Raw genomic sequence first — 12,844 nt, forward strand, 5'->3', positions numbered from 1 at the left:
CTCGCGCTCATTTAAAATTCGATCGGTGACTCGCGCCGAGACAGTCTCTCACTGCTTCTCTCTCTCTCTCTCTCTCTCTCTCTCTCTCTCTCTCTCTCTCTCTCTCTCTCTCTCTCTCTCTCTCTCTCTCTCTCTCTCTCTCTCTCCCTCCCTCCCTCCCTCCCTCCCTCCCTCCCTCCCTCCCCCCTCCCCCTCCCTCTCTCTTCGACAACGCAATATACATACTGCATGCAGGTAAATGTTACTCATTTCAAATATTTCGTAAATTTCATAAATCTATCGCGAGTCATAGATATAAAATTTACTCGAAACACATTTTAAATGCTAGGCTTAGAATTTCGCGAAAAACATCAATGTTTCTTCATCGATATTTTATCGATGTTTCCTTTTCGTCTTCGATATTTTTCTCCTTACATATAATCCGCTAAAGCCAATTTTGTCATAATTTTTTGTAATCAAGTAATATTCAAAGAATCATATTTGACTTTGTATAAAATGATGGCACAAAACTTGTATACAAAGTGTCCGGAATCTTTTGGAAACGAAAAATTGTGAAGATTAATCAGATCAAACTGAGAAAAAAATCATGTATCATTTTGCAAAAATTGCAATAATTATTAAGTTATAGTTATAAGTTAAGTTATAGTTATTAAGTTATTAGTGATTAAATATCTTAAATTAGTAAATATTAAGTTATTAATGATTGAAAATAACCACATCTAGAGGCTTTTTGATGTAATTGATAACTTGAAAATTTGCGTACTTATTTGCAAAATGATAAAGAACTTTCCTTCTCTTTGATCGGATTAATCTTCACAATTTTTCGTTTCCAAAAGATCTCGGACACCCTGTATAAGCAGTAGTAACTTTTGCAACATCAACAAGACTATTTATATTATTAAGACGCGATTGATCTTAACTTAACAACAGGATTACCGAAACCAAAAATTTTATTTCAAATATTTTTTTTACAATCCATATAAATATAAATTTATGGGACCTATAAAAAATTTATATTTGCATAATAAATTTAATATGAAACGTAATTCAAGGGACATTTTTTAATAAAATTGATTCTAAAATTACATACTTTTACCATACGTGTATAAATATGTGTATAACATAAGAACTTAATTTTTAACAAAAACATCAATATCGACAAAATGCCGATGTTCTGAAATCGATATTTATCGAATATCGATATTGACTCGCTACCGTAACACCGGTATTGATGTCATTTTTGTCAATGTAAAATCCTACTTGCAAGTTGAATACTTTAATAAACAAAAACATCGTAAATTAAAAAGAGAGTATCAAATTAAGACAAAAATTTGGCTTATTTGTTTTTTTTTCATATAAAGCACAAGTTTTACAATAATCTTCTAAAAAGAATAAATCCTTACTTCGAGTACACGATAATGAGCTTTCCAAAATTCGCGATGAACAAATATTTCAAGATCATTATCAAGAAAATGTCCCTTGCTGGAAACAGGCATTGCTCGAAAGGAAACCGAGTAATCGAGAAACCTTCCTCAATAGCAGAATGATATTTTTCCCCGCACATACAGATACACACAAATCCACACACACACACACACACAGGTACGCGCGCGCGCGCGGTGGTGCTGAGGGCTGGTGTCCGCTCCGGGTGTAAAACCACCGTAAACTTCTACTCCAATCAATTCGGCGCAATAAACTTGTTAGTGGCGCACCGTGTAGGATATTACGTATCGACACGAGCGTCGACGAGCGCCGCTTACGACGTGTATGTGCGTGCGTGCGTGCACACGTCACCGGCTACGGGTTACGGCGCGAAACGGCCCCCCTTCCGATCAATTATCTTATCTCACTTTATAATGAACCCCACGTTTTTAAGATAACTATAATAACGATACGCGGCGAGCGGGCTGAGATGGGGCGGCCCCTCGATTCGTCCGGGGCGCGCGGCATAATTGCGCGCGGCTTGTGCATTATCGAGGGATCCGTATCGGGTGAGCCGCGAACGGCCGTATTGATCTCTCTCATCGGAACGCCGATTCGCGTCGGCATCGCGCTCATTTGCATAAATTCGACGCATTCTTCCGCTCGCTGTCGACGTGTGCGATCGCACACGTTTGGCTCGCGCGCGCGCGCGCGCGCGAGCCGGCGCGAGAGATTTATCGGGCCGCCGCGATTCACGATCACACTCGGTACTCTCGGCGAGGAGGTGTTTCCGACACCGAGGAACTCGGCGCTGCCGAGGCGAGCGAATAGTTTTCGAATTACAAGCGAACGAGGGAATCGGGCAGAACCGAACGAAGGGGAAACGGCGCTTTAAAACTGACGAGGATAAAATACGCGCGTCGCTCGAACGCGCGCGCGCGCGCGCGCGAATCCGCGCCGTACGGGACACGCGGCGGTGTGCGTGTCGCGCCGTTACGAGAAAATGCAAATATAGGAGCATTCAAGGAGCGGAGAAGATTCCACCGCCCACCTTTGGCCGCTCGTATTCGATTCGAAGAATGTAATCTGTTTCGCGTTCTCGCATATGTGACTCCACGCCCGCGAGAGCGCTTTGTAACTGAAAAATCCCCCCGCCCAGTCGGCGGGGTTTCTCGGGACGTTCAGATCGAATAGCCTTTGCATGCGCGTCCACGCACGATGATTGCAATAATAGTCGCTGCCCCGTGAACTATTCTCGTCGTGTGTGTGATTGTCAAAACGCGCCGGATCGCGTCCTCGTATCTACCGTACCTGTCAAGATTTATGCGCGCGGACAAAGAGATAAGGAAATCACTCGCAAGATTTCACGTGGCGACCTTCCTTCAAAATCGAGTTCTGCGTAAAAGCGATTTTCTCCATCTAAGATCGCCGTCTCTGGACTGAGAACAAGTTTTTTCGTATTCGTGACTCAGTCGCGTAATTAGAAATATATACTCGGAAAATTTCACAGTCGGAATCATTTTTGTAATCAGTGTCGCTATGCAGTGTTGATAGTAATCATTTTATATGCATATCGCCATTACTACTTTTTTATTCACCTAAAAACAAGTATTCCATTTGTAAAGTGATTTTTCCCATGATCTCATATTCTAAGCGAAGCCTTTCATAGAAAAAAAATTCCATAAAGCAATTAAAATGAACCATTCGTCTAAAGTTTATTAGATATTATTCTGTTTTCCTCTTATTTCAATAGAATTTCCTTTTATATCAATTAATTTTCCTCTTACATGAAGAGGAATATGTTGATTTGAATATCGGCTTCTTTTATTCAGTCGTGCTCTATTTCCAGACATGAACAAAAAAATAATTATATGTTCATGGGTCAAAATATTTGGAACGCTCTTTAAGAAAGATATTTGTTGCTGTACAACGAATAACGATACTGTATAACGAAGATAATTTACTCATATTTGGTCAAATACAATTTCTATCAATCTATCGCAAGAAGTTAAATAATATATCCTCTTTCTTAACTACGTTTCACACAATTGGTTATGATGAATCTTTGTAACTATGAAGTCTATAACAAATGACTGAAAATTTATTTGTTATGATAATCTTATTTCATTCGTGTCTACTTATTAGAACTGGAGCCAGAAGTACATTTATATATATACGAGTATATATATATATATATATTACTTTTCGCTATACATTATAATAAATTTTCAAATTAACTAATATAACCAGTAAGAATAAATAATAATCCTCTTAAAAAAAGATTAAATAATCTGTATATAAGAGGAAATTTATATTAATCAATTAATAAAAATCAATAAAATTTGCATTATACATATAACATATAATCCCCCTCGCTTTAAAAATAATGTGTTTATAATATTTTCCTCTTAATCTTAGAGAAATCCTCTATATAAGGAGGCCATATATATAAGAAAATTCTCTCTAAAATTTCGATGATTCCGCTTGTCCTGAAATTACTCTTTTTTGGATGAATTATATCGACACTCTCGAAGTTATAATTTTAACGAAATTAATGCCTTTTTTCTCAGTGTATCGAGACGAACCGCTGTCAGTTTCATTGCTGTCATTATTATTATTATCTTAAGGTGGAAACCTCTTCTCGGCAAGGGTTAGAGACAAAATTTACGTACGTAAACTTCCTCCTCGCTAGAACCCATCTCATGGGGGGTGAGATATCCGTGGCGTATACCTTCTCGAAGAGATGCGCCACGTGGGCGGTGGTTGCACCGTCGCCTGCCCCGAGGTCCACCAAGGAATGCCAAGGGCCCGTGAAGCCGCTCGCGTCCATTAGCTTTTGGAATTGCTCGCTGGAGAACACGTGCATGGAGCCGCGGCCCAGCAGCCTGTAAAAATGCGGGAATAACTTCAGACGCGACATCCCGTGTTACATACACATGGAAGAAACAAACAGTTAATCTCATAAAAAATCATAATTATTTCCCACGTCAACTATATCTTTTTGTTCTCCTTAACAAAAGGGCAGTAACTACGAAAGTGTATTGTATTATACAGGGTGCTAAGTTTCAAACGTAACAGGTAAAAAATCTCGAAAACTATGAAAGATATTAAAAGAAGCTGAAACGTGTGTTCCATGATTTCGAAGGGGAAAGAGAATGGCATTATCAGTTTTGTATTTGGAGGACATTTTCAAGGTCAGTTGAAGCTCAACTTAATTTTTAAAATAGAAAGCCCAATTTTTTATTATATCTTCTTTTTCTACTAATTAATTTTAACAACTTTTGTCTGAAACATTTTTTTATTTGTCTAATATTTTTTGAAATATTTAAGGAAAACTTGGTAACTTTTTCAACATTTAATTTAATAATTTTAAAATTTCCAAAGGTCGATAAGTTAACAAAAGTTAGGGCACTATTATAGTAATATATTTTTGATAGTAAATAAAGTAAAAAAGTCTGATACTATTTTTCCTTTCGACGAATAGTTAGCGAGATATCGTAAGTTAAATGTTGAAAAAATTACCAAGTTTTCCTGAAATATTTAAAAAAATATTAGGCAAAAAATGTTTCAGACAAAAGTTGTTAAAATTAATTGGTAGAAAAAGAAGATATGATAAAATATTGGGCTTTCTATTTTAAAAAATTAAATTGACCTTCAACTGACCTTGAAAATGCCCTCCAAATAAAAATCTGATAATGCCATTCTCTTTCCCCTTTGAAATCATGGAACACGTGTTTCAGCTTTTTTTAATATCTTTCATAGTTTTCGAAATTTTTTACCTGTTACATTTGAAATTTAGCACCCTATATAGTGGTTGCTGCAAAAACGGTTCTCCGGTCGGCCGTAATTCTTCGATCACACGGAAGAAACAATTGCAACGAAACTTTTCGTCATCTGGGACTAAATAAGAAATTCGATTACGGGAACAGTAAGATTCCTATATTATATATTAGGTTGATACAAAAATAATTGCGATTTTTACATATCGGGTACAGAAACGCGCATATATCACTCAAAAATTTATATTTATTAATCAAAATAAAGACCATTGGCCTGCGCACATTTCTCCCAACGGGAAACAAGTTTGTTTATTCCTACAAGATAGAATTCTGGAAAAGATAATACGTAGTAACTAGAAATATCGGCGTCAAACTTGAAATGATAAAAACCGTAATTATTTTTGCACCAACCTGATATATTCTGTGATTCTTGAAGACGGTGTCGAGTTATCGCTACGTTACCACTGCGTACAACATGTGACGGAAAAAATGCGTAACGATAACAGCATTCTCATTAAAAGTCACCGAACAGAGGTGCCGTCGGAGATTCCCGATGAGTCAATTGTTCCTCATCATCTCAACTTTCGAGTTTCGATATAGCTGAGCGTTCAACTTTTCGGCCGCGGTACAAGAGAGAGCTCTTCATTGAGCCTTCCAGCTTTCTTTTCCATGTTTAGTCACAAGAGGATATTAAGAACATTTTTCCTCGACACACACACACAGGACGTCGGTCTCCTGACGGAAGTATCTCTCACAGCGTCTAATATCCTGCCGTCGCATCTAATTCCTTCCGGATCATCAGCCGATGGCATCGTCGAGTGCTCGCTGAGACTCGAAAAATTCGCAGCGAGATAAAGATCGGTAAAGACCGACCGGTAAGGATCGGCGGGATGGGGACGGACGTGACGGGATAACAAGGATTAACGAAGGCGGGAGGCAGGATTATGCAGACCCTCGTGCACTGTGCCTGGCCGTGATACTTTAAGCTGAAACTTACGAGAGGGCTAAGGCGCAAGGCAAATCGCGTAACAACGTAATGCGATATAGGCCCGCGCGCTCGGATGATGGCCGCGCTACTGACGTTATCATTAACCGCTTTTACTGCATATTACCGGTCGATAATGCATCTTCATTTCGCCATGAAACTTTACGAGCCCGGCCCAGCTTAATTAGGTCCGTTACGAGGCGCATAATCGCCGCGCATCCGCGTGTCCCCGCTTACATTCTTTCTCCCGTATAACCCGTCGAGGAACGTCGCGGACTGCAGCGAGTCCGAAATTATCCGGCTCGACACGACGCGACGGCTTGGAATCGCTGATGATCGGCAAAACGAGTATCCCGTAAACTACGATTGCGCGGCGATTTTCCTCAGACGTTAGCGCACGGAACGTTAACGTCTCGCCCGCGCGCGCTCCGCGCGAGTTGTGTTTCCCTGAGTGAACATTGATTGAATACAAAACGAACAGCCGCGTGTCGAAAGCTCCCTGTGCGACTTGTGCAATATGCTGCAAGCTTTAAACGGAAGACTGATAAGCAGCGCTAAACTCATCAAGCGTCTCGACTTATATTCGTGTGCGCAGGCCGTCTGGTAATCCGTGCCCTCTATTTACAAAGAGTCATTTCTTTTCAATTTCTCATCTTTCTCCATCGATATTTTTCGAGACTCGACTCGAACAGTGAAGCTTTCGCGAACTGAGCTCCGAGCGATCGAATGGATAACAAAATTACTTTCCTCCATCAACTGGTATCAATTTGAGGCTTTATCGCAACAATTTTAATCTGAGGTCTAGCTTCGCAGATATCGTCGTGAACAATAACTCGATACTTTCGTTAATGAAAAATTTGTAAAACAATTCGTGAGAAAGAGCGTAGCGTAAGGAACGCGAATTATGGGTCACCGTATACACGCCGAAAAATTGAACATTTCACTCCAACGGCTAAGCCAGTGTATGGCTTAATCCAGCGGTGTATAACCGCAGATTTCGATCGCGGATTCATCCGCACGTATCTCAACTACATCTTTAAGAGAGCGAATCTATAAACGATTCTCAGAGCGCTCGCCGATGCCCTTCCGAAAAAATAACTTACGTCCTACCGCTCTTTATGCACAGAGCGCTATATGCAAGTCCCAATCTCGCCTCTTTCTCTCTCTCTCTCTCTCTCTCTCTCTCTCTCTCTCTCTCTCTCTCTCTCTCTCTCTCTCTCTCTCTCTCTCTCTCTCTCTCTCTCTCTCTGTCTCTATCTATCTCTCTCTCTTCGCTATATCGATCGACCGAATGAACGAGTGAAGAGAAGCGCGCCTGCATATAGAAATCGAATCCCCGAGGCACATCCCCCCGCGGCAGCAGGTTGCCCCGCAGAATCCGTCGATGTCATCTGGGGGGTGGGTGAGCGCGCGAGAAAGAGAGTTGGAAAGAGAGAGAGAGAGAGAGAGAGAGAGGGAGACCGAGGGGGAGGGGGAGGACGGCTGGCTTCCGCCCCCATTCCTCAAGCTCTCTGCACACCGCGGCGGAGGCACATCGCGAGGAGGAAAAAGGGGCGGGTTCATTTGAAAATACCAGAGTCGTCGGCGCGCGTTGCGCGCCCGGCGATCCATCAATGCCGCGGAACGCGGGATTTTGATCGTGAATTCGGCTACCTCCGGCGTTATAAATAAGGCGATGGTGGTCCAGCAGCGGCTGCCCTCCTGCTCCTCCTCCTCCTCCTCCTCCTCTCTGCCCGCTCCGCACGTCGTCCGTTCCGATTCCTCCTCCTAACATGCCCCCTTTCCCTCCCCCCCGCCTCCTTGCCGCTCTTTTCTCTCTCTCTCCGCTCGCTTACCCCTTTTCTCCTTCTTCCTTTCCTTCTTCCGCGCTGCCGCCGCTCGGCCATGGCCGGTGCCATCAATTAACGAGCACCTCCCGGTCTCCATTGAATAATAAACGAAAATAAGAAGGAGACGGAAGAAGGACGAGAGCGTGGCGAGCAACGGAGACGAAGCGGACGCGGAGGACGGGGCCCGGGGGTAGCGGAGCGGCATAGAAGGGAGGGAAGCGGGAGGGAAGCCGCGGACCCGGTTGGAGCATTGTTCGTAGTATCGTCCGGCTTCTCTCTACCTTGTTCCTTCTTCTTTCTGCGGATCCTTAAGTCACCCCTTTCCCCGCCCGCTCGCTCGCTCTGAGCGTCCACGAGCGTGTTTCCTCCGTCTTTCTCGCTCCAGCTGCTCGCCACTCACCTTCGTGTCGCGCATCCTCCTCCTCTCGCTCTCACCCCTTATTCCCGTTTTCACTCCTCCTCATTCTTCTCTCTCTCTCCTCTCTCTCTCTCTCTCTCTCTCTCTCTCTCTCTCTCTCTCTCTCTCTCTCTCTCTCTCTCTCTCTCTCTCGTTCTTTCTCTCACCTACCTGACCTCACCCTCTCGCCCTTTCTCTCCGAGTCTTTCCATCCTCCTCCTTCGCGCGCGCGCCCGTGCGTATCCTCTCCTTTTCTGGGCTTGTTTCCATTGTCAGCCACCACCACTACCACCACCACCATCACTACCATCAGCACCACTACTACCATCTCAATACGGTCGCATCGTCGTCGCAGCCTTCGTCGTGGCCCGTCAAGAGGGAAAGAGCGAGAGAGAGAGAGAGAGAGAGAGAGAGAGAGAGAGAGAGAGAGAGAGAAAGAGAGGGAGGGTAGAAGGGAGAGAAGAGAGACCTACGCGCGCATCACGCGCGCGTGTGGCCGCGGTGATATATACGCGCGGTCCACAAATCAGGCCCGCAGATCGTAGCGGCTTCGTCGGCGGCGCAAGCGACAATTAATTCGCCGCTTTTGCCCTCAGCGCTCCTGCCCCCCTCGCCCCAGCCCCGAGGCTGTATTGTGTACGCGTAGCCGCTCGTATGCGCAGCCCCCCTACCCCTCTCCGTTCAACGTGATTCTGGATTTCCTCCCGCGCCTCGTGTTTTCTTTCTCGGTCTCCCCTACTTCCAGGATCCCGGGCGTGTTCTGCTTTATCGGGCCGCCACGGTCCCTTTTCGCCTCGCTTCGGAGCTGTCCGAGGCTGCAGCCGTAAAAGCGCGGCTTTAATTCGGGCCCGGCGTCATGCGGTCTAGCGACGCGGCCGCGCACGCCGTCGCGGCTCTTGAAAAGGCGCGCCGAGAAATGCGCAGCGTGCATCCACGTAATAACGGGGCAATTTCGTCCGCGGGCGCAGGGTGGTCGGCGTTTATCGCGCCGATCGTTAGAATTATTATTAGAATCGGGAACGCGACGGAGTCGCGCAAAAAGGCGACACGGATTATCATGGCTGACGAGTCTGCTCGCACGTCACACGCACGGTAGGTCGTGACTGTGACGTGAGGATTTCCCGAAAAGGTAGACGCGCCTAAGGGAGGGGGAAGCTCCGCTGGAATTAATATGACGAAGAATGGAAGAAAATTCTATTCGAAGGCGAAATTTCTAACTCGCGCGGCCGAATTTCACTCGTACGAGCCGGAAGTTAACACGCTTTTCGGCCAAAACGGGGGAATGATCAGGCGGAGTCCCTTCGACTCTCGCTATTTTTCATGCGAAAATGAGAGGTACTGAAAGTGTCAGCGAGCAGTTTCCGGAGGAACGATGGAAAGAGCAAAAGTCGCCGACCGATCTTCATTTCCTCCGTGCGAAATCCCGTCAACGTGTCGTTCACTATCACACGATACGCGACGCGTCGCCTCGAAGGACTCGGGTGTGGACGACGTCGAGAGGGTTAATAATCCCGCTCGCGCGCGCGCGCGCGAGTCCTTTCTGTGCGCTTAGGTGCCGGTTCGTCGGCGAAATCGGTTTAGGGGGAAAGACGCCACGGACATTGATAGTCCGCTTGCCGGCGGCGAGGATAGGATAGCGCCGTGTACACCGATAACGATCTCCTCGCAGGACGATTATTTACAATTCCAGCCACCCACTCTCGGCCCGGGCGGTGTGCTTCAATTTTTGTCGCCGCGACGGACGACCGGTCGATCGGTCGGTCGGTCGGTCGGTCGGTCGGTCGGTTGGTCGGCCGGCGCAGTCGGAGAGAGCTTAAAGCTCGGCTTTTATCGGAGAGCGGCGACGCGGGTTCCTCGCGGTCGTAAAATAGCCCGGAGGGGCGAGCGAGAGAGCGAGCGAGTAGTGTTAAAGAGGCGCGCGGCGGAGGACCGTTTACCTAATAATAGCAATAATATGTAAATGCGATGCGTATCGAGCCGCCATCGAAAGAACGCGCCGCGCGCTACGGCACCATTGTTTGCAAATCCCAGGCCGAGCGAGCGAGCGATCCGCCGAGATCGCGCGGCCAGGGTTGCCTTTTCTTCTTCTTCTTCTTCTTCTTCTCCTTCTTCTTCTTCTTCTTCTTCTTCTTCTTCTCGTCTTTTCTTCTTCTTCTTCTTCTTCTTCTCGTCTTTTCTTTTTCTTCTTCTTCTTCTTCTTCTTCTTCTTCTTCTTCTTCTTCTTCTTCGTCATCATCATCTTCTTCTCCTGCTGCTTCGTTCGACGCGATTTTCTTCTTACGCGCGTGAGCGCGATATCGACCGCGCGGACGCGCGACGATGCACACGAGCGCGACGTAATTGACGAGAGGATGTCAAAAGTACCAGCCGCTTCGTTATTATTGATATAATTGGGGAAAAAGAAGGAGAAAGACATCCCATGCACAGCGTTTATGAATCGCGCGCCTTCCTTGTGCGATCGCGAGGGCTTGTGTGCGAGTGCGCGATTATTGTGCGTATTCTGAATGCGTTGGAAATCATGTCGAAGGATCGCACGTTAAGGACACAGCGCGTTAAGGATTGTGCGCCGTAAAGGGTTACCGAGGGGAGGGTATATAGTGCACGATGATAACTCGATTGGATCTCGTCACGCTCGAAGAGTCCGCGGCGGTTCGAGTGACCATTACGTATTCACGTCATTAAGCGCGAACGAATGTAATTCTGTAATACGGCGCGGGACTTTTCAGAGTTCGCCCTGAATGGATTAATGAACCGAGTGACATGGGATCTGATTGGGGCAACACTTAAGGAATCCGACCAGTCATCTTTGCCTTCGTTTGTCGTCGTCTTCGTCGTCCTCGTCGTCGTCGTCATCGTCATCGTCGTCGTCGTCGTCGTCGTCGTCGTCGTCATCGTCGTCGCCGTCGTCGTCGTCGTCGTCGTCGTCGTCGTCATCGTCGTCGCCGTCGTCGTCGTCGTCGTCGTCGTCGTCGTCGTCGTCGTCGTCGTCGTCGTCATCGTCGTCGTCGTCGTATCGAACGAACAACGAGCCGCGTCTTGACCTTTCTCTCCTTTCCCTCCTTTTTTTTTACCACGTCAATTCACCCGCCGTTTCTGCGATACTTTCAGATTCCTCCCACTTTATCGGACAGGATTGCTTCTCTCGAGACCGTTAATACACTCGCGTTATCCTTGTTTCCAGCGGTTTCACAGCAACCAAGCAAAATTTCTGTGTGATTATTCTCTCTCTCCCCCATTTTAATTTTTATCGACGACGTTAATCTTTTGGGCGACTGGATAATCGCGCGAATTCGGCAACGGGATAAAGAAATCGACGAGAAAGAGAGAGAGAGAGAGAGAGAGAATCGCTCGGCGTGAAGCGAGCAGAGTCTGGCGATATTACTATCCTTAGGCGCGCTCAATCAACGTCCGCCAGCGTGGAAAATGTATTTCGAATCGGAAGGAGGCGACATGGGAACATTCGGAAAATTTCATCGGCGAGTCGTGCGCAAATGAGTCTGCGAACTCCCGCCGAGATTCGTCACGCCTCGCCGAGGCGCGCGGAACGCTTTAATTGAAAGCGCAGGATGGGATCCCCGCGACAGAGACGCGCGTTGATTCATCTTCGACGCTCGGCACTAAATAGCATAGCCGAACCGGTGCAAAAGGCGAAAGGGCAACGTACCGGGCCGGGCGCTCGCGGCAGTTGGCCGGCGATGCGGTATTCGCGGGCAAAAATACGGCTAGGTGAAAGGACGACGCAAAGGGGAGCTCGCTCGTTCGCTCGCGAAAGAAAGCGCACGGGAAAGGAGCGGAGAGGATCTTTCCTTCGCTCTGATATCATTGCGCCTCATCTTCCCCCCGCGGCTTTTTCTCTCTTCCTCCCCCTCCGCCCCCCCTCTCTCTCTCTCTCTCTCTGTCTCTGTCTCCCTCCCCCCTCTCTCTCTCTATTTCTCTCGTCGCGATTATACAATCGACGTAGCGTCCAGCGCGCGTACGCACACACACACGCACACACATATACGCGCGCGCATAGATGCACCACACGCACCCCCGCCACGCATCACGCGTACATAGAGACAGCCGACGTGTCGCAACATATACACACACACACACATACACGCATGCAGATACTCACGTATATCCACATACACACATATGCAAGCAGCGTAACAAGAACGACATGCTTTCGCGCGACGTGTGTGCTCGTAGTGACAATGTAAGTGGAATCTTCGGCGAACGTCGGCCGCCTCCGCCGGTCGGTCGGCTCGGTTCGAAGGGCAAGAGGGGGTGGAAGCAGGGGCCAGAAGGGGAACGAATTTATTTCGCGGGGACCCCTCGCGCGCGGCATGGTCCGGTGCAGCGGGGGTGGGGATGTCGCGGTGTGAGGGAAAGAGAGGGAAACACGGCGGGACACACAGACCGATCGGAGGATCGAGAGGTGAGGGACCAC

The 12,844-nt window shown here is 47.0% G+C and overlaps 1 protein-coding gene across 1 annotated transcript in view; it reads right to left on the reverse strand.

The window, feature by feature from the left end:
• Positions 1-12,844, reverse strand: part of LOC105190018 (methyltransferase-like protein 9) — a 49,209-nt gene that overhangs the window by 3,160 nt on the left and 33,205 nt on the right. The window contains exon 3 of the mRNA XM_011152487.3: positions 4,095-4,307. Within this exon, the coding sequence (XP_011150789.1) occupies positions 4,095-4,307 (213 nt within the window). The remainder of the gene's footprint in view (positions 1-4,094; positions 4,308-12,844) is intronic.

The sequence above is a fragment of the Harpegnathos saltator genome, unplaced genomic scaffold (genome assembly GCF_003227715.2).
Source record: "Harpegnathos saltator strain DR-91 unplaced genomic scaffold, Hsal_v8.6 scaffold41, whole genome shotgun sequence".
NCBI classification, from domain to species: domain Eukaryota; kingdom Metazoa; phylum Arthropoda; class Insecta; order Hymenoptera; family Formicidae; genus Harpegnathos; species Harpegnathos saltator.